Below are 26,358 nucleotides of genomic sequence, written 5' to 3'. Positions count from 1 at the left end.
AAAAATAAAATAAAAATTAGGATACCAACCAGGGTGTCGTGGACCCCCTGAAATCGGACCGCCGGTTGAGAATCCCTGATTTAGTTGTCAAAATCTGGTTTGAGTCCAGCTACATTTCTTACCGACTTCCTCTTGGAGCTGGTTGTCGAATCGAGTCTGGGTTGATGCGGAAGCGAAGAACTTGTATGTGGAGGATATGAAGAAGAATCGTCGTTCCAAGATTTCTGGGAGAACACCAGTACAAATGGAGGCAGTGGGTTCCAGTGGCTCTAGTTCTACTTGCACATTTGGGAAAGTCAGTAGTTCAAGTTTCGATTCAGAAAATAGACCAGTGAGTAGTTCTAGTTGTAAATTTTGTTCTAGTTCTAGTCACTAGTGCGTAAAAAATGAGTTGCCGAACACCTAGAAAACACACGAGGTCGTTTGCTCCATTGTGTGATGTTCTTGCAGCCAATGCTCGCTCATATTCATCACTACTGACAGTGGAATAGTAAGGGGCGTTTATTTTTCAGTCAAAACACCTCCCGTTTCAAATTTGTACAGGTGATCACGTGGAAAGCCGATTTTGAAGTGTCGCTGAATACTTCAAGTCGGTGAGTTTTGGAAATGAGTAGTTCTAGTGCTAGTTGTGAGTTACGAAAAGTTTTAGTTGTAGTTACGCATAAATCCAGCAGTTTGCAAAAGCCTGCAATGCAAATGGCACTCACCTCATAATCGAAGCGATCATCATCAAAGCTGTCTCCCGTGTACCAGAGCACGTTCTTGCTGCCATTTCGCGGGATTGACGAGTCTCGCGACGCAGTCGAATTACGACTCCGGATCCGCTCGCGGCCTCGTTCTGAACGACAAGTAACAGTTATGTGGCTTTCAATTTTACCTCCCGGGTACAGTACTTCGGTATGCAATGGAATAATATACTCATATGGACATAAAGCCGAATCGTTAGCAACTATTCCAATTCCAATTTTGAATTAGCTACTAGTCGCTGACAATTATAATCCCAGACAAGTGTCAGCTAAAAATATTCGGGTTCATTTCGATACCAATATATCATTTTATTTTATATCCTCCGTATCCAGCAAACAGTGTGATATGTCCAGAGGCGGTTTTCCTGAAAAACGTCTCACCTCGGAAGGGTGAAGCTGTCCTGGGTCTGTCCAAGTTGAGCTTGTTGTAAACGTGTCGCTCGCTCTCCGAGAACGGATAACTTGCGTCGCTCTCTTCCATTCTCTCTCCCTGGAAAAGATCCGGAGTGAGACAATTCTGTGCAGACTTGTTTGAGCGTACCAATCATTGACGGCCAACTAAATACTCGTTTCTGATAAAATGAAAATGAATGAGTTGCTGACACATTGATTCTCGCTGTTTTGATTTGGTTGATTAGTTGCGGATTTTAAAGCTTGTTAGTTCTGGTTCCAGTTTTTGGAAATTCAGTAGTTCTAGTTGCACATTTTCAAAATCGAATTGTACAAGTCTTCCTGAAAATACCCGCAAAATCACCTTTTCCGGTTGAGAATGTCTACGAGACAATCGGGATCGAGTCGACGGCCTTCCGGCGAGCGACGTTGCCGCGTCCGGCACTGATTCCAGTGCTGCAGGGTCATTTGATGGTTGTCGTTTGAATCCAGCGGAACTGCGAGAGGAATCTTTGCGGAAAAAGCCAAATTCGTCCACTTGATCCGACTCGAGTTGCATTGAAGAAGTTGATCTGAAAACCGTACGTCCTCTGTAGCAGATTTGGACAGCTGCATACTTCGGCTTGTCTGATTAGACACATTACAGCAAAATGCCTGTCACCTAATCATAATCTAATTAGTGAAATGTTTCTATGCTCCCATATTAATTCCAAGTTCTGGTTTTCCTGAAACTTCTACAGAACTGTATCGTGCGAAGCGAGTCAAGCTTGCTGTCCAGACTAGAGGTCGACCGATATTGATTTTTACAGGCCGATACCGATACCAATATATCGGCACACTCACAAGGCCGATAACCGATATCATAGGCCGATATTAAGATGGAAGGAGCAGAGAACAATTTCACCAAAAATAATATATATTAGGCAAGATGGCACTTGTTTATGCCACAGAAAGCTGAACAACAAACGAGAAAACTGAAATTGAAAAGAATTATTGCTTAATTGTGCACATTTGTTGAAAATTGGGATTACCCAAAAAGCAAAACATGATACAGAATTGCAGAATAGTCCAGAAAAGGTAGATTGTAATGCAGGAAGCATAGTTTCTCTGCATGCTCACCCAATTAAACTCGTTCTGCAAGGGTAAATCTGTCATATATCACCCTTTGCGTCGTCGATTTCTTGAGATTGAGAACACGGAGCATTGAATTTCCAATATTTTTGAATATTTTTTTAAATATAAAATATCGGCCGCAATGTCGGCCTTAATAGGCCCATATCGATAATCGGGAAAGCTCTAAATATCGGCCTCCATAATCGGCCATTTCGATAATCGGTCGACCTCTAGTACAGACACTTGCTATTCTTGTTCTCATGAAAATGAAATCTGAAACGAGTACAACGATACCAGTACTTGCGCCGGAATCAAGTTTTAATTCGAATGATTTTAGCTAACTTAATGTTTCAACAAAAATTATACTTCCTACTGGGGAAAGATTGAAACATCACAAAACGTCAAGTACTATGCCACTCGCGTTGGGGAAATCACATTTTCGTCAATGAGTGAAACCGAGCAGTGAGAGATGATTCTCTTGAGTACTGAAATGATACGCTCCTAGCCACTAAGACAGGGGTTCTCAACTTCTCTTGTATAACGGGCCGCATTTCAACAGCAAAAGACGCAGTGGGCCGCAGAACAATATCTCCTTGTATTTGAGGCCAAAAATTAAATTTAGGCTGCTGTAGCTTATTTACCAGCCGTATACAGGCATTTAGTACATTTTTATGCATTCAAAATCATTAATGGACAGCGTTCGTAAGTTTGCAATTGCTTTTTTTGGGAGAAGATGTATCCTACAGCGACGCAAGTAAATCCCTTCATGGAGCGTGCATTGCATTCGTTGCGAAATCGGTATATGCACCTTCAAACCCTTCAACCAGAGAACCGAACTATCTGTTTATGCGTGAGCGAGCAAGTATGAAATTACGGAAACTTTTTCGTTACAGAGGCCATTATCATTTTGAGCACTTTGGGCCGAGATACAAGTCGGTAAATACGGAATCAAGATGAAGAATATCGGTGTGGTGTAAAATGACCAATGCAGTCGAAACACCGTCATGAGTATCAAACAAACAAACGAACTTTGAACTCTCAGCCATATGAGAAGAAGATTTCTTTGTTTCAGCGATATTCCAAGCAATTCGAACGATGCGCGTCTGTAACGTCGTCGGCAATTGTAACAATGCTTCAAAATATGGATTGCTGGGCTTGACACCAAGCTAGCAATGTTTTTTTTCTAAGATCAGGTGATATGTATAACTTCTGAAATAACTGTCGTGATATAATTTTAAGCTACTGCGACTCGTTACGACAACTATTCTTCGACAAATATGACACATCGGTTTTAGATTTATATATCTGAGAAAGCAAATACATTGTTCCACGCAGAGTTACAATTACAAACCCAGTTTCCTCAGTATTATTTCCCGTTACTTGTTCTTGTTTCTATTCAAACCATTCGCGGTGAGTGAAACATACTCTTTAAAAGTGTACTACGAAGCGGGATTCTCTTGAACTAGAGTCTAGCCTAGTGGCTCCGAACCTTTTTCGACTCATCGCCCCCTCATCAATCTCGACATAAATTTTCGTCCCCATATTTACGTATACGGAAAATAGGACATATAATCGGGAGATTACTAAGGCCATTCTTAAGCGGTGGTAGGTGCTCGGAAAGTCGGTTTCCGCGTCTAGTCGCCCAGTCGCCACCTTCAATATTTTCGCCCCTTGTTTCTCAAAATCGACCACTGAGGGGCAATATCGCCCACGTTGGGAACCACTGGTCCAGCCGAATGCCGATTCAAGTAACAATCTAAACTCGAGCATATGGGCATGAGCATATACCAAGCAAGAATGAGTAATCAAACGAAACAGAGACGGTGCGATAAGAGAGCTAAGTAGCTAAATTAATCAGATACTGTGCCAGTAATAGTAATTGCGTAATGAAATATGTCGCGGGCCGTGGGTTGAGAACCCCTGCACTAAGAGGTTAATTCATCGACAAAAATGATAGTTTCGATACTATTCTCCACTGCGGAATCCTTGAAACCTCGATTGGCCGTGTCGCAGCATACGAAACATGTAGTGCAAAGCTACACACGTTACTGGACAGGACAGGTCTGTGAAGACGTGATCATAGTGCAACGAAATAGGTACGGTCGACACGATAGTGAATATCTTCATTGTGATGTAGAACTGGCAATGTACCGTCATTTTCCGAATATAGTGCGCCCCCATGTATAATACGCACCCTTAAAATGACGTATAAATGCTGGGAAAATGCCTGTACCCATGTATAGTACGCACCCTGCATTCGCAGTACATGAATAGTTGCGTTTTAGTACACGATTTTGTTCTGTTTTGTGATGTCACTGTCGAACAATCATGACATAACCATCGCTAATCATAATACAATCAACGGCATTGTCTCTAAACAAGAGTAGATAGTAGCCAAAGCCTGCGAGGTCGGCGACATATTCAAACTTTTCCAAACTTCATTGCCATGTTACGACGTTATAACGAGCGACATTCCAGTACTGGGCTTTGGCCAATCCTATTATAACGACGCTTCTAACCTGTAATCGTCATAGAAATCGTCAAAAATCATCTGCCCAGGTCTGGAGGAAGGTCTGAACGAAAGCTTGCTGGTTTTTCGCGACGTTCTTCCTGAAGGCTCTGCGCTCTGACTTCTTCTCAGAGTTCGATCGCTCGAACGGCTCGTACCGCGACCTGGTGATGCGATGATTGTTCCGTAGGGATGTTTGAATCAAATTTTACTGGCTGGTCAGGCTTGCACAACTAACCAATCTACTTCGTCGACAGTCAAGTAACTACTGGTTGTTTTGAGTTGTTTTAGTTGCGACTTTTGGAAAGTCACTAGTTCTAGTTCTCGTTGTAATTGCACATTTTGAAATACAGTAGTGTGTGTACATTAGGGTTGTTCAGAATTGACCGACTTTCAAAAAGTCTAGGTTTTCAGTCCGTTTCCCATGCCTTATACCAGGGGTTCTCAACTTTCCTTGCGTTGCGGGCCGCATTTTAACAGCAAAAAGCGCTGCGGGCCGCAGAACATTATTACCGTATATTTGTGGACTATACTATTATATTTAGGCTAATAGCCTATTTACCAGTCGTGTATGGGCATTTAGTTTGTATGCATTCTACAGCATAATGGACAGCGTTCGTAAGCTTTCAGTTGCTGTTTCTAGTGAGATTGTGTCATCTTCCGACAGAACAAGTAAATCCCTTCATGAAGCGTGTATTGCATTCGTTACCAAGTCGGCATGTGCACCTTCAAACCCTTGCACCAGAGAACTGAACTCTCTGTTTCAATGCGTGAGCGAGCAAGTATAAAACTACGGTAACTTTTTCTTTACAGACGCCATTGTCACTTTGGGCTCTCATTGATATGAGAAGAAGTCTCATGTCCAAGGTAATTTCTGAGCAAATCAATCAACCATTCTCATTTCCTTCCATGGCTGATGCCCGGCACCAATAGTTACAGAAGTCAGCTTTGTTAAGTTGATAGTGTTTGCTAGTCCCCTCTCGCCACGTTTGCCCAGTCAGCATTACGTCTAAAAATATATCCACTCTGATAGAATACCCCAATACAATTAGCGTTGCAATGTCCGTAGATTTTGTCCAATGCTAGGTTAAAGTAGTCTACGGGGCAACGTGTTTGAAAACACGCGACAAAAGATTAACTGACATTGCTGTTACTCTTCTTGTCACGGTTGAATCAGACAACCGCAGCTTCGAAATTTGTTAGGTGAAGTTGTCCTTGCTGCTAAATTCCAGAAACAGCGGAGATTCGCACAGTATAGTAACGTTTGGTTGGAGAAACACCTTTTCTAAGATTTCATGGGTTTAGCGATATACCAAGCAATTTTGAACCATGCGTTTTTAACGTCGCCGGCAATCTCAACAATGCCTCAAATACGGATTGCTTAGCCTAAGACCTAGCTAGCAACGCTTTTTTCTAAGATCAGGTGATATGTGTAACTCGAGATGGAACTGTCCGAAGACCTATTCAGAACAATAAGAATCTAAACTCGATCATATATCAAGAAACCAGAAAACATTGAAGAATGAGGATAAATCAAACGAAACAGAGACGGAGCCATAAGAGAGCTTTAGTAGCTAAATTGATACCGTATCCAACAATAATACTGTGACGGTAGTAATTGCGATCATATTGAAAGATCTCGCGGGCCACAGAAAAAGCGTCTGCGGGCCGCATGCGGCCCGCGGGTTGAGAACCCCTGCCTTATACCTTAAAAACAAATTCTGGCTACTTTTTTTTGTAATTCATCCCCTGCATCCGTGTGCATTTTGCCGTTTTTTCATGCACCAAAAAAATTCTTCGGAATTTGGGGATTCCCCCATTGTGAGTGACTCGAGAGCAATCGCATGTGTTCTCATTGACGTGAAGCGGATGTTCTAGCGTTAATGAAACGCTAGGCGCTAGGCAGTGAAATGGGGATCATTAATTACTCGGGTGTTTTGCTGCTTTGTTGTTGAAGAACTGTGTTTACGATTGAGGTGCAGGACTTACCAGGTAGCTTTTTGGCTCATGCTGTTAGCGAGTCTAGCGCAGGATTAGTGATTATAGTATTGTAGCAGTATTGAATTATTCGATCTAATGGACCTGATACTCTTTCTTGTCTACTGGGATAGAAAACAAAGCTTGTAAATGTCTTTTCCAGTGACCGTGGAAAACAGCCAATCGGTTGCTCTGAATTTTATGTAATTTCCTAAGATAGCAATATACTGGTCGGAGCATTTCCAATTTAGGAATCATTATCTTCCAGAATCAATAACTGGATCGAATCCGACTATTCTTGCTCAAGTTGTGCAGTATGTGTTTGACCTTAGAGAACTGAAATGTTTCCAACTATTCTTTGTTGCTTGACTGAGTTGATGTATATTCATTTTTCTAGGATTAGCTCTAGTGCGAAATGTCTAAAAAAAAAGAAAATTGCCATCTAGTGATATAGTATCAAAGAAAACAAGAAGATCACGGTCGCAGACACAGCATTTCCTAGCTGCGCCATCTGAGGAAACATTAAGAGATCAAAGCTGCTTACTCTTAGGAAAGTTATGCAGTATGTGTTACACCCAAGAGAGCATTCATATGCGAAAAATGAACCAGTCAAGTTACACATCCAGGACGTAGGAGATGAAGTACGGTAATAGGTTTTTGGTTCCTGGCTGCCACAAAGACCATCACACAAGTCAATGCCATTGAAAGATTAGCGACAGTGTGAAAACAGAAACCAAATGGCTGTCACTAAAGGAAACTGCAGGCCAGCAATATGTATCAAGAAAACAAAGTCACTTTGAAGCCAAGTTGAGTAAGCTATGGGCATAGAGGAGCTCCTGACGCGATGACGACAATTGAAGCAAGTACACTTCTCTCCGACGATAAGAAACATGAATACAAAACATTTTATTAGGATCAAAGGGGTCCGTAATTAGCAACTATTGGTGGCAAAGATACAGTGTTGAAAGTGAAAACCATGCAACAAAAGAGACGGACCATGAGTGCGAGAGAGTGCACCAGCTTCAAGTAGCGAAGGTGAATTTACAGAGAGCTCTCTATATCTTCGCAAGTAGCTGACACTTCCCACAGCAGTGATTTTGAAGTGGCGCAGTCGACATCGGGTCATTCCTTTAAATTTGTGACTCTAAAAGAGCCTGTAAACCTGTTCAACGACAAAGACATATGCCAGGTTTCTGATCGCTTGAAAGTCAGCGATAATGCTGCTACCATGATAACTACAGCACTGATTAAAGCTTGCGATGGTGACCCTAATGACTTTCATCTTTCAAGATCTGGAACCTATCAACGGCGCATTGCAAATCGTTTTAAAATTTCCGAGTTGATTGTTGAAAAAATAGCAAACGATCCACCAAAGCACATCTCATTGCACTGGAATGGAAAGCTCACTAGGAGTCGTTTAGGAGAGCAATTTGAGGCCTTGGCAGTGCTGGCATCGTCTGCGTGTTCCAACGCATTTGAGAAGGGCAAACTTCTTGGCATTCTAACTCTTGAGAGTGCTACAGGAAATTACGGGCTGATCCGTCATTTGAACTGCTGGAACTTTATTATCTAACAAAAATGTCAGAGCTCTTGTGTTTGACACAACATCCTCAAACAATGGAAAAAATAAAGGTGCTGTTCTGGTACTTGAAGAATTGATAAACCGGAAAGTTTTCTACAGTGCTTGTCGCCATCATATTCATGAACTAGTCATCCGGGAGATCTGGAAGTGAAGTGAAGGCCCTGAAAACACAGATTTTAATACCTTCCAAGAAGTGGAAAGATATTGATCAATTAAGAAGCTCTAAAACACTTCAGTTTGATGAAGGCAGCGGATTGGCGATGAAAGCTGATGAAGCAAAGCAAGAAACAATTCCACTGATTAAGCCATATAATGGAAAGCAGAAAGAATTCTTGATAAGAGATGAATACAGAGACTGTGCAACAGGCGCCTTGGTGATTTTAGAAGGCCAATATGTTGATAATCGTTTTCGCAAGCCTGGTGCTACTAATATCACTGGATGGACGAGTCAAAAAGTGTTCATGTGGAGTGAGCAAATGGGCTATTCTGAAGAGTTCATTAGAAAGTTGGTATGAACAAATATTGCCCAGTTTTATGTCTCAGCTTGAAAACTGGTATTGCATGTGACGCACAGAGTAATGATCTCAAATTCCTTCATGACATGACGGACTTTACATCATGCGATTTCGCAGTTGCTGATGTGGCATATAAAAAGATATGAAAACATCATTGGCATCTCACCGAGGAAACGGTGGTATCTACAATGTTCTCGGCTAAACCAAAGATTCCTGACAAAGTGAAGGAAGCGATGGCTGCTAAATTGCTGCAAATGCCAATTCTTGAACAATTACGCAGATGTGTACCTCTGAGTCTAATCTCTGACTCTGTCTCTGAGTCAATGAGTATGGTTGATTTAATTGGACCGGAATCGTGGTTTCTATTCGATGCTATACATACTGAACATGATTAGTTGGGTCTTCCAGTTTCGGAATGGCATACTGATCCGCATTTTGTGACTCCTTAAGAATTTGTGAGTACCGTAGTGTTGAAGTAGTTAAAGACGCAGCACAGCGTTTGATAAAATTGAATACCGACTTTGATGCTTTAAAAACAGATGACAAAGAACAGCGGGCGAGCCTCTTACAAGCAGTGGGAGATCACGGGAACAGATATGCTGATTTCTCTAAAGCAACCATTTCATCCACCTGATTTAAGTAGTATTTGCCAAGTTGATCTGTTTCTTTTCCTTATTGTTTCGTTTCCTGTTAACAATGTGATGTTTAAATGTGGCTGTGAGTGAATGATACATTCACAGCTGTATTCTTGCACATGGTGATCCCGGAAATTGATTGGACAATCTCGGGTAGGGTTGAGGAGTGTAGGATATGTGATACAACAAAATGACTATCAGTCTCAGGCAGTTTTGAGGAGTTCTAAGGGAGTGTGGGACATGAAATGGTGTTCTGAACCGGCAATACTTTCTATAGTAAGGTTATGTAGCACTCCAAACTGCAATAGCTGCATAAACCCAGCTTATATATGACGTTTACTAGCCTAGTCCGAATTTCGACACACAAATTTTAGGGGAATCCCCTATTTTTAGCCGATTTTTTTCCAGCTCAAAATGCACACGGATGCAAGGGATGAATTACGAAAAAAAGTAGCTAGAATATGTTTTTATGGTATAAGGCATGGGAATCGGACTGAAAACCACGACTTTTTGAAAGTCGGTCAATTCTGAACAACCCTAGTGTACATGTACAAGTTTGACGCTACATGATAAAATTGTTGGGTTGGTTAAAAAAAAATGCTCCACATCAAATTTGGATAATTCCAACCTATAAAAGCATAGCTACCGTATAACAATTGAATAGTATATTCATATTGAAATGAAGCCAAAATATGTAGAACTGACACTCGTCAGGGGTAATCGTCAGCAACTAGTAGAGAATCGGAAAGAACATCGTATATCAACAATCGTATCACAAAATATGACGTCACCAGCATGAAATTTCGAACAAGAGAGCGTTCAATGCCGACGATTACCCCTGACGAGTGTCAGTTAAAAATATCCCGGTTCATTTCAATATGAAGTTCTGCACCTCCAAGAAGCTCTTCAAATAGCTATAAAATTGAATAGTATATTCATATTAAAATGAACCCGAATATTTTCGGCTGACACTCGTCAGGGGTAATCGTCAGCAACTAGAGGAGAATTCGAAAGAACAGCGTATATCAACAATCGTAATACAAAATATGACGTCACCAGCACGAAATGTCGAATACGAGAGCGTTCAATGCACTATTTTTAGATGATACACGAACTCTTTTTGTTGACACAGCCTTGGCTGGTGTATTTTGATTGGTCCAATCAAAGGCCATAAATTCTGCAATTGGCAAACACTTGTTGGATAATCCCGCCTGTGCGAAAAATTATCGAGACGACAGATTTCGCATACTCGGAAAGGGTCGCTCACACTTTCATTTGTGCGCCTTGGAGTCGACTTTTATCAAAATACACCAGCCAAGGCTGTGTCAACAAAAAGAGTTCGTGTATCATCTAAAAATAGTACATTGAACGCTCTCGTATTCGACATTTTGTGCTGGTGACGACATATTTTGTATTACGATTGTTGATATAAGCTGTTCTTTCGAATTCTCTACTAGTTGCTGACGATTACCCCTGACGAGTGTCAGCCGAAAATATTCGGGTTCATTTTAATATGAATATACTATTCAATTGTATATTGAAGTTCTGTACCTCAAAGAAGCTGTTCAAATAGCTATAAAAGTAGAAAATATTTGATACCGTTTATTATTAAAAAAACAAATGTTCAAATTCTACTGGCTAGTAGAGTTGGATCAATTACAAAATTTTAATTCAATCACAATTACAATTACTTCCTTGCATGTTTCAATTACATTACAATTACAATTACTCAATGCTAAAAATATCAAATTACAATTACAATTACAATTACTGTTAAACATGTAATTAATTACAATTATAATTACAATTACTTTTAAACACGTAATTGATTCAGTGAAGAGGTGTCCTTTGACAACCGTAGCGACATAATTAGCAACAATCTCAAGCTATTCATATTTCATTCCTGATATGTAGAATACCCTTTAATTAAAAAAAAACTCGAACGTATACGAACTATTCCTAATCATGAGTACTAAAAACTACGAGCACAGAAAAATGTTTCAAGCGACTGTTAAGAACCAAAGGTTTGAGCGACTAACAGCGAATAGGTTACAGGACAGTCAATGAAATGTAATCAAATGATTAGGCTACTCAGGTCTGAGTCAGGATAATGAAATGTAGTTGGTAAGGCGTCAGCGACAAGGATGATACCGATAAGGTGCGTAAAATTAAAATAAATGCAAAAGGAAAGAACCTCCTGATAATTAAAACTAAGAATTACAATATTTTGGCTCGCATTTACATTTTCACTTGCTCGGAAACTGTTTCATGTCATTTGATGAACATTAGGGTGCGAAAAGTTTCTGGCCTCAGTAAATTTGGCCTAGAATGGAGGTAAGATTGGGATAACATCTCTACAAATGCGTGATCAAGTTTGATGAAGCCTTGGTTGGAAACTTGAATTTTCTTTTACTATTGTTGCAACAAGCCTCGGCACTGGTCGAGAGATTTAAAAAAAAACTTTGACCGTGGTGTAGGAAATGGTTCAGCACAGGTTTCAGAAGAGTTTATTTGCTGTTCAACCATTTTTGAAATATTAAGATTTAGTTTAGCCCACCGGTTCTCTAACTTTTTTAGACACGCCCCCCTTTATGACAGTGAATATTTCGTACCCCCCTTATCGTTATAGCACACAATGAAACCAGAAAGTTAGCAATCCTTACATATAGTTTGATGGTATGGAAGGTTATGAATGACTGTTGATGAGAGAATTCTCCAATACGAAATTCAGACTACACACCGAGCAATAACCATAAAACGGAGGGGAATCGGGCAAGGCGCGGAAAAGATTTCAGTTCACTGGAGCGTCGCGCCCCGTTCAGATGTTTTCACGCCGCCCAAGGGGGCACGCCCCCAGTTTGAGAACAACTGGTTTAGCCTATATTGTAATTCACAAAGTATTGGAAACAGTTTAGCGTGACTGAATTATCTAGTTATAACGCAGCACGCATAGAACACCGATGTATAGGCTGATTATTGCATGTGGTGACTGTTTACTACAGTGTTGGGATGACTCGAGTCATGACTTGAATCGAGTCACACTCGAGCCACTTTTTCGTATGACTTGACTTGACTCGAGTCACTTTGCTAAAATGACTTGACTTGACTCGCCGTATCAGAAATGTGGATTGACTCGTGACTCGGAGCAAAATTCACGAGTCAATTTCAAGTCATCAAGTAATTGGTCTCGATAAAAATCACTGTATCTTACATATGTTCGGATTGTTCGCGCAACGCTGGTGTAACCCGTGAGAGCGACCAATTATTCAATGATCGTGTGTTTTACTGAGCCTCCATTGTTCTCTCACGAATATATTGATCGCAAACGAAGTGATCGAAGCTGACAGCATACGTTGTCATAAACTATAGTATAGTAAAGTAATTTAATAGCAAAATGTATATGTCTGTTCTGTGTTCTCAACTTGACCAAATCTCTTGTTTTATTGAAATTGAATTCGCCAATAGATTATATAGTCCTCAACCATTGGCGCAGGCTCGAATTGTATCATATCAATTTGCAAAACGGTAGTGTATTGCATCTTATCAATTCGTTTCTCTATTCTCTATTTTGGCTGGTAACTAAAAACTGAGGCTGTACAATTACTTACTACGTAATTACTACGTAGTTTATAAGTTCTACTTATACATGAGCGATACATCGCCTTAGTTGTATATTTAACTCTATATTCGTTCATCGGTTCAAAATCAATGACCACTCAATCTGTATTTCAGACAACTAGCAAAATACAATGACGTAATCACGTCTCACACCTCGAAAAGGCAATTTGACTTGAATTGTGACTTAACTCGTGACTTGACTTGACTCAACTTGACTTGAGTCACCTCCGAAAATCGACTGACTTGACTTGACTCGAGTCACCGTCGAAAATCGATTGACTTGACTTGACTCGAGTCAAAATGTGCATTGACTCGTGACTCAAAGGTAGTGACTTGATCCCAACACTGGTTTACTAAGGCCTTAAGGCCCCTCGTCGTCATCCTGGTTCGTACCGGATTTTCACTGGTGCGACAAATAAATGATTGAATAATTGATTATTTTATGTTGTGATTGTCAGGTTTCCATAAAAATGTAATTGAGATTGTAATTGAGCAAAATTTTGATCAAATTACAACTACAATTACACAAAATAGAAATGCTTCAATTACAATCAGAATTACAATTACATGAAAAAATTACATGAAAAAATGTAATTATTATATCAGCTCAATTACAAATTACAATTGACCCAAATCTGCGTAACAAATTTGGCTCAATTCCAAAATAAATCCTACTATCAACGAACCAGTAAAACGTTAAAAAAGTATTTCTATGAACCTGGTCGTGTGCCGATACTCCAGTCTTCCTTGTGCGGCTTTGGATTGCTCAAACGAGAATCACTGCTCACGGTACGGGGCATTTCCGAGGGGATCCGGTTGCTTCTGACATTAAAACATGAAAATTGAATATAAGACTCAAAACTCAATACTAGCAAGTCTTCAGGATTACCGGACCACAACCTAACATCGACCTCGCCCTTCGCCACATGCCACCTCATTTTGTCGCTTGCGTCTTATATTCTCTGCATTACTTTTCATTCAGTGTGCATGCCTATTATTTACTTCGCCTAGGCTAAGGTGGGTGTCTGATCTTAATGGCTACTCCAAGTTGTTTCGACACCTTCCTCTCTTTTCATTGTATCGCAGTCTTGTGATGTTTTGAAATGATGAAAATAATAATAAACCTGATTGATTGAAAAAAAAAACTATATTGAAGTTCTGCACCTATAAGACTCTCTTCAAATGGGTTTGTCAAGTAAGAATAAGTCAGAAGTAACGGTGTGTGCCGAAAATATTCGGGCATTTCAATATGACAAACAACACAATCGCATAATCAAGTTCTGCCTCCAACCTCCAATAGTTTATTCAAAAAATGGCAAGGAAAGTCGCTTGGAATTGAAATTTTCAATCTTACCCGACTTCAGAAACGAGTTTCTCGAGAATATCATCGTCGCTTGTTGGTGGTTCCCGTCTTGTAGCTGAGATTGTCCGCAGCGCTTCTTTCAACGCCGTCTTATAACCCTGAGCAAATCGAATCAGAATGAATTGCATCGAATAGGCACATTCGAGTTTTGTAACCGAGTCACAAGTCAATATTACTTATACAGTTTGACTCGAGTCCTTTTCGAGTCACCACAGAGTCCAAGTCAGGGTGCATATGGCCGATTCATACTAAATATTACTGTTCCCTGTCCAGTCACAAGCTCACACCGTTCTTTACCACTCTGCTTGAGTGAAACAGGCTGAGAATCTCCTTGACATTTTTCAGCTTTCTACTCACAGCTAGACCTAGAACAGTCACTTTTTCAATGACTTTGAAGTCTCCACTTGTACTCAAGTACCAATTTATGTCATTACTTGTACTTGCACGTAACCACCGACGATGACTACTTTGAACAGCTCTGCCCCTAACAGGCAAACAGATCAAAGTTTGCGGCCGGATTTGTCTCGAGACAGATGACTTGGTTGGCTCGAGTCCATCCACGCGCACTGCACAAATTGACAGGAGTGAAGCCAAGTCAACAAAAAATGCCGACTCAAGCCTGACTCGGGTCGAGTGATGACAGCCTGGATTTGTCACCTTCATAAAAGCTTCTTTGGTGGTGATGTCAGTTGTGCTGGACTCACGGGACGTAGGTCTTGACCTGGATCTCTGTTTGTCGTCGTCCCACACTGACGTGGTAGTGGAGGACCGGCTCGACCTGAAGGCATTTGACACAGACTAGCTGCTTGCCAAAGTAGTTGTAGTTCTACTTCTAGTTGCAAGTTTTGAAAGTGAGCAGTTCTAGTTCTTCTAGTTCTGAATATTGAAAAGTGAGTAGTTCTAATCATAGGCGCAGACTTTTATATTTTTACGAGGTGGCGAAGTGTTGTGACATCATAGTTGTCCCATGTCGATGACGTCATCGTCATACTAAACGCACTTTACTACATGCCGCTGGTGTACACGCAGCATCAAAACATTCGCGCGTCGTTTTAATATCGGCCCTGCAGCCTGCACTCATTAATATCAAACCATGCAATCGAGTTATTAAATAGAATCTTAAAACGGTACGATCATTCGAAAGTGTAACTGCGGCCTGCGCTGCGAACAAAAATCAGAATTTAGGTCACTGAGAATCTGGAATTGCATCAATTGCATCACGCGCAAAGCGCCGCGTGAGTAACGAAATACACTACGCACTGGCCTGCCAAGTAACATACGACAACTCTCGAATATTTCAAGCAGACAACAATGATGATTACAAATACGATTTCTTGCTTCGCGTTGACCAATTCGCATCGCGGCGATTAGGGCGGCATTGGTGCATTACCCGATTTACGTTCGCGAAGCATTTCGGGAGTAGATCGGTCGATTCGTAAATTCAATTTGCGTGTCGACGGCCACCAGCACATACTAATTGAGTTACGTGTTGACGACCGCACAAATTTCCTTCTATGATCGCAGGTTGACCACCCCTGGGTTAGAATTAATTCGACTTCCGGGCGAATGCCGCGATCTTATCAATAGAAGTTTACTGTCTACCTAATGCCTAATAGTTTATTATTCGATGTTGTTGTTCTCGATACGAGTACATCCAGCAATCAAGTTTACCGGAATCGAATCGAATAAAATCAGAAGTTGTGCCACCCAGAATCTTGTGATGCATCAATATTTGACAATGGCATAGCATGACCTACTGCACGTTAATAATGAAAGGAACACTGGAAAATGACTTTGTGCGACAATTTCGGAGTACAAATGTATCAAGTAGATAGCAAGAAATATGGATGTTGGCAAATGAGAAAGCGTGTATTCTAATCGGTATCACCACGAATGGGTTTTGAGTCTGATACCGTATTGAGTAGCTTTCGTCGCGACAATTGTTTTCTCATTATATCGGTATTTAAGCTGTATTGCTGTATTTCCCGAATAATGTCACTGGCAAAGCCTGGTTAGATAAGCGAATCTGCGCAGAAATGAATTCCAATTTGCAGGCACACACCAACACACCCTCCAATTTCGCGCTACGATTACCAAGACTATCACGAAGCTAGCTACCTCACGAATGGTTTTGTAAACGAATATGGGCGCACATAATTTAGATTTCAGAAAAGCAGAACGTTTATTTGGGCGCCTGATCGGGAGAGGAGATCTAGGATGGTGCTTCTCAGCACATGCTAGGCGCGTAGCCAGTCGAAGAATTAGGGTGATTTGGATTTTTTTCAAATTACCAATATAGCATCAATTCAATTCGGGTCAAGTACATGTGTGAATGGCTATCATATAATCTCTTTGTATTGACGATTTTAGGCGTATGATAAGCTTGCCAAAGAGTTGGGGAGTGCTGTCAATTAGCGAGTCCCTGATCTCTGGTGAACAATTAAATACGCGCGTGTATTACGCAGTCTCGGCGACAGTTTTTGCAAATCAAAATGTCCCAACTTGATGGCACCGATTTCAAACCTTTGTTGTCTTTCAGAACTCAAGCCATGATAGTGATGATACACCTCTTCTGATCATTACGTTCAAGTATTAGCGGGAATCAATTACGCACGTTAAAGTCTGTTTGCAGCGATTTGATGTTGTTCAGTTTCGCGATGTCGCTTTTTAATCAATATGACATAAAACAATCACTAATTAGCGTAAACTCGACCGCATTGTCTTGAAACCAGCGAGAGATAGCAGTCAAAGCATGCTATGCCCGAAACGTGATAGTTAGGCCAGCAATGAGATCGTTCACACCAGGCCTATTGCAGATGCCATTGTGTAGGCCAGCGATGATATCGTGCACACCAGGCCGAAGCCGCCAATGCAGATGCGATTGCGCAGGCAAGCGATGATATAGTGTGAACTGGGCCTATTGCAGATGTGATTGCTCAAGCCTGCGGAACTAGGCTTGTTCGAGACGCGAAAAACCAGGCTAGCGACAATTGCCACGCGCACGGGAATGAATGACCTAGTTTCACAGACTCTTCTCGCTAGTTGATAATACGTTTCTCGCAAATCAGCCGCGCGGAACACTGATAACACAATTATTGAATTGCAACTGAATATTAGAGTTAGAATGATCATTTCAAAATGACGGGGTTTCGCGTTTCAAATAGGGAAGTTCGACCCCCGAAACCACCGTGGCTACGCGCCTGGCACACACGCTTATCGAAATCGAAAACGTGTCTAACGAGGTCGCATCGATTCGCGTGATTACTAATTATTGGTCACAAATCACTTGGACGTCTGAGCATTTTGTACGAGGTGGCCGCCACCTCGTAAGTCGGCGCCTATGGTTCTAATGCTAGTTGGAAGTTTTGAAAGTGAGCAGTTCTAGTTCTTCTAGTTCTGAATATTGAAAAGTGAGTAGTTCTAATGCTAGTTGCAAGTCATGAAAGTGAGCGGTTCCAATTATAGTTGCCGTTTTGTATAGTGAGTAGTTGTAGTGCATTTTGAAAAGTGAATAGTTCTAGTCGAAGTTCTAGTCTGTCCTCGAATTAGAACTGACTTGCGCTGAAAAGTAGAAGCCTCAGAGTACAGATCTTCGTTGAGCAGACTCGGCAAGCTACGGCTTCGGAAACTGTCTCTCCGGCTGGCACGCTCGCTCGATCGGCCGGAATCCCCAGATTTGGCGCGGCTCGTTGTTCTCGACTTGGTTTCGCGGCTACTTTGCCTCGATCTGTTCGACGACTGCTCCGTGTAAGGAGGGGCCGGCTCGTTCCACGCTTGGTACGGGTTGTGATGCGGGTCCATGGAATAGGTGGGGTCGCCCATCGGGAACCAGTTGGGACCTGGGCATATCATCATATTGTTTATTCACAGTAATATGGGTCAATGCACACACAGTCCAGGGAAAGACCCGTCTAATGTTGAGATCAAAGTAAGCTTTTAAAATTTCAGTATCAGACATATCGACTTCAACGTACTGTATTTTTCAGCCAATTCAATGATATTATCAACTATCCTGTAAAAATTGGAAAGAAGTTACGATCAAAAATAACTTTTCTTTTCAAATTATACTAGCTATTCAAAATTATTGTAAGGTTGGCTAGAAATCGATGCACATAGAGATTGGCTCAGTTACAGCGTGTAGAAGCGAAGTTATTCAGGTTGGAAAATCTTAAATAGATTAAAAAACAACAACATTTTTTCAATTTTACTCTAAACACGATGACATTGTTACGCTGCCTAAAAAATGAGGCATAGAAAATTTGACTCGATTCCGACCGGTAGAGTGGAGTTATTGGGGGTTCAAAATTTTTGATTTGAAAAAACAAAATAGTCTTTTCGGCAGGGCATAGAACGAAATTTCGGTATGGAATATGGAAATGTGTAAGTATGGTCTAGTAAGAAAATTATTTTCCATACTTTGGCAAACTGCCAGAACCATGACAATGATCCTACATTCGATTTTCAATCGATTGCACACCTCAGATAATCGTTCACTGAAGGTCTATGTTCATATCTCAAATTGGGACGGTGACTCGCCTACCCTAGTCGACATCTATTTGAAGACAAAAAAGTTGTGCAACACGCATATGGAGGAAAATAATAATAATGATCATTATTCCAATTTTCATATCATAAAAACGAATATTATTTGACAGCTGTCGCGTTACAGCTTACGTTTCGCTTATTGTAACTTCCACTCCGTACCCTATCAAGACAGGATTTGTAAATCGGAGACTTTGAGAATGTAGCAGTTACATGAATATTTATATCAATGTTGAACTTGGAACTCAACTAATGCGCTTTGCTCGGATAATTATCAGCAATATCTATTTGACACAAGCATTATTATGATCCAAAAATATCCAACTCATGTCGGAGCAGTGTGACGCTATGACGGCCTCCAACGAGCGTTGTGACTTCATCAAATCTGGATATCTCTGATAAAAGAGTTCACACTCGGATGTTGGCTGATGAAGCCAATGAGCGTGACCCAGTACTTGGCGGGGAAATCGGATATTAAATTTGCCGTCACAAAACCCTAATTATTGTAGTCAAGTAAAATTGTATTCAAGATCTATTATAACTGGGCAATACATTTGTTTCAGGTAATTCTATAGATGATATCTTCACAGTGCTGCTAGTCCCACGATAATGATAGGTTCCCTATAGAAACGATGCCCATCAAATTTGACTCAATTCGAACCAGTAGAAACCAGTTATTGATGTTCAAAATGTGAGATTTCAAATCATAGCATTGACGGTGGGCAAAACTACAATAAATATTTAAAGAATTTGGCACTGTAAATACTACTTTATTCAAATCCAAATTTTTCAACTAAAATAACTCCACTTCTAACAATTTTATCAAGCAGGCAGTACGATTTGAGAAAAAAAGTCAATTTTGAACACTCCTAATGTACATGCTTGATGTGTGAACTCGTACATTACATATCCGGAATTTGCATACATTTTAAATCCATTTCAGAGATACAAACGTACACACCTGAGTACATGAAATCCCCGTTTCTTGGGTCGGAGAAATAATTGGGCGGATAAGAACCATAGTCATCAAACATCGGCCCGTAATCATCATAAGAGTAACAACAGCTGTATGGACATTCGCTTTCAAAAGAGTATTCGTCAAACGTCTTGCCGCTGTATGGGTACGTCAAGTTGTGGGCGGAGTGAAAATCATGTCCGTTCATCAAGTTGGAATGTGCGTCGTTATTGTGAAAGTGTTTCCTGTTATCCACAGACGTATTGGGAGGTTCTGCGTTATAAGAAGCAGAGTTCTGCATTGGATAGTCGATTGGAAAGAATCTGTTGGCTGGCGGCGGCCCGGACTGAGCGTGACTCAACGAATGGAAGGGCTGGCTCATGGCGGGCGTCGCGTGGTTGAAACCTAGGTGAGGCTGGTCCGAAAAAGAGGCTGGATGTGGTCGCGATGGGACGGCTTCGCCTGAAATGACAGCGGGTCGAATATAGTCACTAAGGATGAGCACAATCATTCAACAACTCCAATCTGAATATCGCGGATTTGCGTCCCAGTTGTACATCACAATAAAGATAGTGTGGTATTTTTTCAAAAATGCTTACTTTATTGCGCTTCATAGCCCTAATATTAATTCTTATGATTCGAGTTGAGTTATGAGAGATTATATTTTTGAGTACTCAAACGATACGCTCCTTGCTACAAAGAGGTAATATGTCAACGAAAAATATAGTTTAGATTAAATTTTCCACTGTGGGAGCCTTGAAACCACGACTAGTCCTATCGCAACATGCAAACTTAGTACAGAGCGACGCACGTTACTGGAATGACATAGCTGCAGGGTTGCAATCAAGTCACAAGTCAATCTCACTTTTATAGTTTTGACTCAAGTCAAGTCGAGTCATTTTCAATTGACCACCGAATCAAGACCGAGTCCAAGTTAGGTAATAGAGGGCCGACTCAACGTGTTTTGACTCAAGTTTGAGTACAAGTCATTATCGTCACTGTTCAGTTTCAGTTCAATCCAGTTCAACCCACTCTTTTCATCTCCGCTCGCGTGATATAGAATGACTCACATTCATAATATCGTAATTTTCCTCTGTCTTAACAGTTTCTAGGTCTATTTTCAAGTATCAGGACTGCTAGACGAAATACCAATCATATTGTGGTAACTATACTATTCTACTAAGTTACGATGAAATGTCTATCTTAGCCGTCTTAGTCTCGAGTCATTTGATTTGGTTCGAGTCACGCACAATGACTCGAGTACAAGCCGAGTTAATACAATTATTGATTCGAGTCGAGTCACCAAAAAATCGCGACTTCAGTCGGACTCGATTCATTAAGACCCTGCGTATCTGTGAAGTCATCATCAACACAGAGCATTGTCACAAAGTGTAATGATAGAGGCATGGTCGAAAAACTCGGGAATCACTCAGGCAGGCTGGAATCGATTCATTAGAACAGTGGTTCCCAACCTTTTTCGTCTCGTGGCCCCCTTGGCCGATATTTGAGCTAAAATCCCCCCCCCCACGAAAAAGTTGCGTGTGACTAAAAAAGGTACTTTTTAACGCAAAACCATTTGTTGACTGAGCAATTAATAACGAAACATATTCAGATATGTCTGAACTATGGCGAATGCGAACCGCACTTCACCGTGGTAAAGTACAGTCAAATGTGACCTGTTTTTTACTGGTCAGGTAACCGCCGAAGAAATATAAATCACCAAGTCCGCTTGCTATGGCCTTGAGTTGAATCAATGAATTTGGTATGTTTTTCACGTTAGCTCATATGTTGGCTTAAAAAGTTAAACAATTTCACCAGCGACCTTGTGCTGAATTCGGCTTCACTTTTTCCTGCTTAGTAGCAGGGTTGTAATGACTCGAGTCATGACTCGACTTGAGTCAGACTCGTGTCACGATTTTCTGATGACTCGACTTGACTCAGGTCATTTTCTTAAAATACGGAAATGACTCGACTCGACTCGGACTCGAGTCATTGTGCATGACTCAAACCGAGTCATTTCATTGTAATTTCGAAAAACAGTAAAGTAACCACCCTTTTTAGATGGCGTCTATTGGTACTGGTACTTTAAAATGCCACCAGAAACTGTTCAAAGTGAGAAAGATTAGTATATTATAAATGCGAACCATTCGATATCATCAAACAGAGTTATAAAAGTGGGTTTAACAAGACTTTAACTTGAAACTGAGCAGTCAACACAATGACGTGGACTGCTGGACTCGAGTCATAATATCATGACTCGGACTTGATCCTCTGCTCGATGACTTGGACTTGACTTGGTGGTGAATTGAAAACGATTCGACTTGACTTGATGAGTCACAACCATGAAGTGATGTTGACTTGTGATTCAGAGCTTTGTGACTTGGTTAAACCCTGCTTAGTAGGGCACAACGAAATCGTCTCGCGAGCCTCACTTTATCAGGGGGTGTAATAGGTATCAATGTAACATCCAACTATCTAAAAACGTAGCCTACAATTGTGAAGAACTAATTTCAACTTGAAAGTTCTATACCATAAAAATGTAAAAACCTTGCGAACCCCGTGTATCTTCCGATACAAAGCCGGATCCCCCCCTAAAAAATTCAAAATTCCCCCAAGGGGGAATTCCCCCCCAGTTGGGAACCACTGCATTAGAATGAATACTCAATTGAGATCAGAGCAGAGTAGTATCCACCTATCCTCCTCCTAGTATCAACTCACTGGGATTCATGATCGAATGCCAGGGCAGCTGCTCGTGGGTCGCGATGGTTTCGATTCCTGTTTCCGGAGGCATCGACATTTGCCTGGCACTTTTGTGTTCCTGAAGGGCTTTGTATGACATGAGGTAGCGATTCACCATTTCTGGGTTACGACTGAACAAAATAAATAGTTATATGCAACAGACCAAGTAAGATTGGCGCCTTGGATCAGATTTGTACAAACTATAACCACAAGGCATCGGATCGGTCTTCCACACGAACATCAGAGCAAATCTGAAATGGTTCTGACCTAAGCCCCCCCCCCCAAACCAGCTCCATGGCCAATGTTGGTAGTGATCACGCTGATCTAGTAAGAACTGCATACAACTGAGCATCAGTATCACGATTCACGGCAAACGACGACACAAGTTTAGTTGTTCGGCAGCAAATTTTTCAATGTGCAGCTAGAACTGCTCACTTTTCAAGATGCACGATTAGAGTTAGTCACTTTTCAAAACTTGCAACTAGAACTACAACTACTCACTTTTGAATATTCAGAACTAGAACTAGAGCTACTCACTTTTCAAAACTCGCTACTAGAACTAGAACTAGCACCACATACTTTTCAATATCCGCAACTAGAACTAGAACTAATCATTTTTTGAAAACCCAACTACAACTAGAATTCGAACTACTCACTTTTCAAAACATGCAAACTAAACTAGAAATAGAGTCACTCAATAAACCAGTAGATAGTTGACCACCAACTAACTGTATTGGTAGTTTGTACAAGTCGGCTTGAAAAATGATGGAAAATCTCACTTGCATAAATCTTTGCCGTACATGCGAAACATTTCCTCAACGGGGTTCGAACTGAGAGAGGTCGGATCGTTCTCAAGCTCTTCGAAAAACTCTTCTGCCAACTTGACGTTCTCTTCTGTCATGGGACGCTTTTCCGCAGTCACTGTGGCGCAATAATCAACGTCAGACGCCAAACTTGTAATAGCTTTTCCAAAACAGATTACAATTAATATGATAGCTACAGTTTTTTCCAAATAAGATAAGAATTAAAAATAGTGAATTCGCAAAAACTTGCAAATTGAAATAAATTCCAAGTCGGAAAGAAAGACAACAAAAATCAAGTTCAGTTCATATCAAATCGTTAATGGCAAATATCTGTACAAGCTTTGCTCGTTCCGCTCGTTCCTGTTGCATTTTCAGGAAAACCACAATTAGACTGGTATTAAAAAGAGAGCAAAGAAACATTTCACAAATTAGATTAGAATTAGGTAATTACCCAATTTTGTTACACATGACCAAGAAAGAAATGTCCAACCTGATGGGCCCCCATTTGTTTTGACGTCATGCAGGATTTTTTCTGATAGCTTCAATGCATTCAGAGCCATCTGTGTCAAGTTTTCCGCGGTAGCTGACTGAGAAACATGCGAATCCAATAAGCTAACACGCAGGACCGTTCAAAACTACCTTTTTAAAAATTTTACCGGCTACTTAGTAAAATTGCAACATTGCCGAAAAACAATGCATAAAAAAATTTGGCTCCATTCCAACCCATAGAAGCAAAGTTATCAGAGTGGAAAATTAATACTTTAAAAAAATAGTGCTTACAGTGGGAAATTTTTTGATTATTAATTGTATAAAAAAGTGCTCTATTTGTAGTGTCAACGTAATTTTGTGTTGTCGCAACAAGTAGCGATGAACTGCTAGAAGCAAATGCAGCAACTCCCGACCGAATCGATTTTTCAAACTACTTGACGACTTCTCAGAGCTTTCGTTGTAGATGCAGTTTTATATTATCTTGCAAATCGCTACTTGTACTTGAAATTGAGCAAAAATGTAGGTTACTTTTACTTCAGTATGAATGCCGGTTACTTTGACCACCTCTGCCTTTGTGCGTTACAAGTAGCGTTGTACAACTACAAAATTTTCATCTGATCCGAATTAGATTAGAATTACAATTACGCTTTCAATACAAGAAAAGTCTTTTGAGTTTATTAAATTTTAAACAAAAAGGAAGTTGTATTACAAGCAATCTTCAAATTCCTTACCACGAACCGGTTACTTAAATAGAATGATGGCTACAGAGTTTCTTCAAATTGAACTAGAATTAGGAATACATAAACAAGCATGAGAATATCAAATGTCTGTACAGCGAGCATAGTTCGTTTCGTATGATACAGCTATACTGCAGCAGATTCAGGAATACCAGAAATGAGATTTGAATCAAAATGAGAGCAAAAAAACGCTTTACAAATTACATTAGAATAACATAATAAGCATTTCGCTCTAAATAGTCTAATTACAAGAGCAGAATGATCTAGTTGTCCAAGTTTGGTCACAAACGCCATTCCTTCAGTCGGAAAGCATTCCAAAACTCACATCACAGTTGCCAGACTTGTCGAGCTCCTCTTGTTTCCTGCGCAGCTCGTCTGCGAGTCTTTCCATTTGCTCGATGTCGGCCTCTTGCTCGTTGACACCTGCGAAGGTGTAAGTGACAATTTGTATCAACAAAGAGACATACTTGTACAATAGGGGTGTTCAAGAAAAACTATTTTGTTCAAATTTCATCGACTTAGTTGCCAAATCGTCAGGTTACCGTACCTAAAAAAAACGTTGCACACCAAATTTGACTCAATTCCAACCAGTAGATGCCGAGGTCAGTCAAATTGAAATTTCGGTCATTTTTGAAATAATAGTATTCACGGCGACCAATTTTGTCGCATTGACATGACCAAAAATCGTGTTCCGGGTATGGCTGAAGAGGCAGGGATGCCTTTTCCATTTGTTTTGCTCTTGACAAGGGCCTATACTGAAGTTTGGATGAAGACATTGCCGATAAACGAAAAAAAGATATGACACAGATTAGCTGGAAATTAGTCCACTTCATTGAAACAGCCACGTTAAAAGGATGGTGAGATAATTTTCGAATAGAGTACTTTACGCACTGATATTTAAGACCACGAAAAGGAAATGAACTGACAAGCAGGTAAAATACGGGTGAATATATTTCTCAAGTGATAATCATACCTAGAAGTATTTTTTGTCGGACCAATTTAGATTTCACGAAATCTATCCCAGTTATGCAGGGCAGACCGATGTCTCTCCGCCTTGATTCGAAGATTTTACTGATTGCAAAGTCGCCATTCCTAAAATCTCATCCGCAGAGACATCACACATCAATTGCATTCTTCAGCAGCTCAGTGTTCGAATATTTCTCTGCTACTTGACAGTGACTGATCCAGGGCGTTTAAATGGTGCTGATTGCAATTGAGAATGGGCTATGCCAATGAATAGTATTTATGAGTTGAAAAAGCATTTCTGGTACTTCACATAAGCGTTGATACTAGAGCTTTTTATGAAACTTGCGGGCTTCAGGGAAACTACCGTAATTTTCCATGTATAATGCGTATTATGCATGGGTACAACAAGCCTTGAACAAAATCTCTCTCGAAATACATCTTTAAATTAGCGAGAAGCATGCTGCCAATTAGCGTCTGCACTGCACAACAGCAAGCGATCTCCTGCTGAGTTGATTTTTCGTTTGTACACGAGCGAAATTAGGTCATTGATTGCTGCACGTGCGCGCGTCAGTCCTCGCTAATTCATCACGTCCAACGACAGCCATGAACAATTGCATATACAACATGCCTCGTGTGCAAGATGTAATCGCTGGCCTACACACTACAGTCGCATCTCCAA

General features: G+C 40.7%; 2 protein-coding genes and 2 long non-coding RNA genes across 6 annotated transcripts in view; all 4 read right to left on the bottom strand.

Annotated features, from left to right (window-relative positions):
• Positions 1-26,358, bottom strand: part of LOC145432659 (uncharacterized) — an 88,383-nt gene that overhangs the window by 2,279 nt on the left and 59,746 nt on the right. For 2 of the 3 annotated variants that reach the window (XM_080309508.1, XM_080309504.1), the window contains 14 exons: positions 25,039-25,136; positions 23,978-24,074; positions 23,464-23,605; positions 22,664-22,815; positions 19,952-20,407; positions 18,005-18,287; positions 15,106-15,226; positions 14,440-14,546; positions 13,804-13,907; positions 4,769-4,922; positions 1,501-1,708; positions 1,128-1,236; positions 708-838; positions 123-224 (listed from right to left, as the gene is read on the bottom strand). In XM_080309508.1, the coding sequence (XP_080165634.1) occupies positions 123-224; positions 708-838; positions 1,128-1,236; positions 1,501-1,708; positions 4,769-4,922; positions 13,804-13,907; positions 14,440-14,546; positions 15,106-15,226; positions 18,005-18,287; positions 19,952-20,407; positions 22,664-22,815; positions 23,464-23,605; positions 23,978-24,074; positions 25,039-25,136 (2,264 nt within the window). The remainder of the gene's footprint in view (positions 1-122; positions 225-707; positions 839-1,127; positions 1,237-1,500; positions 1,709-4,768; positions 4,923-13,803; positions 13,908-14,439; positions 14,547-15,105; positions 15,227-18,004; positions 18,288-19,951; positions 20,408-22,663; positions 22,816-23,463; positions 23,606-23,977; positions 24,075-25,038; positions 25,137-26,358) is intronic. The other variant, XM_080309513.1, reaches the window with a different exon arrangement.
• Positions 1-26,358, bottom strand: part of LOC145432702 (heat shock cognate 71 kDa protein) — a 205,649-nt gene that overhangs the window by 157,432 nt on the left and 21,859 nt on the right. The gene's annotated exons all lie outside the window — the stretch shown is intronic.
• On the bottom strand, positions 2,735-4,302 carry LOC145432818 (uncharacterized). The gene is made up of 2 exons (XR_013912981.1): positions 4,216-4,302; positions 2,735-2,779 (listed from the first exon to the last, which is right to left on the bottom strand). It is a non-coding gene; the product is annotated as an uncharacterized LOC145432818 (long non-coding RNA).
• On the bottom strand, positions 7,134-13,797 carry LOC145432819 (uncharacterized). Its single transcript, XR_013912982.1, has 2 exons — positions 11,019-13,797; positions 7,134-10,359 (listed from the first exon to the last, which is right to left on the bottom strand). It is a non-coding gene; the product is annotated as an uncharacterized LOC145432819 (long non-coding RNA).

The sequence above is a fragment of the Botryllus schlosseri genome, chromosome 2 (genome assembly GCF_051294905.1).
Source record: "Botryllus schlosseri isolate E-star chromosome 2, Bs_hap1, whole genome shotgun sequence".
NCBI lineage: Eukaryota > Metazoa > Chordata > Ascidiacea > Stolidobranchia > Styelidae > Botryllus > Botryllus schlosseri.
This window is presented reverse-complemented; position numbering and strand designations above follow the sequence as displayed.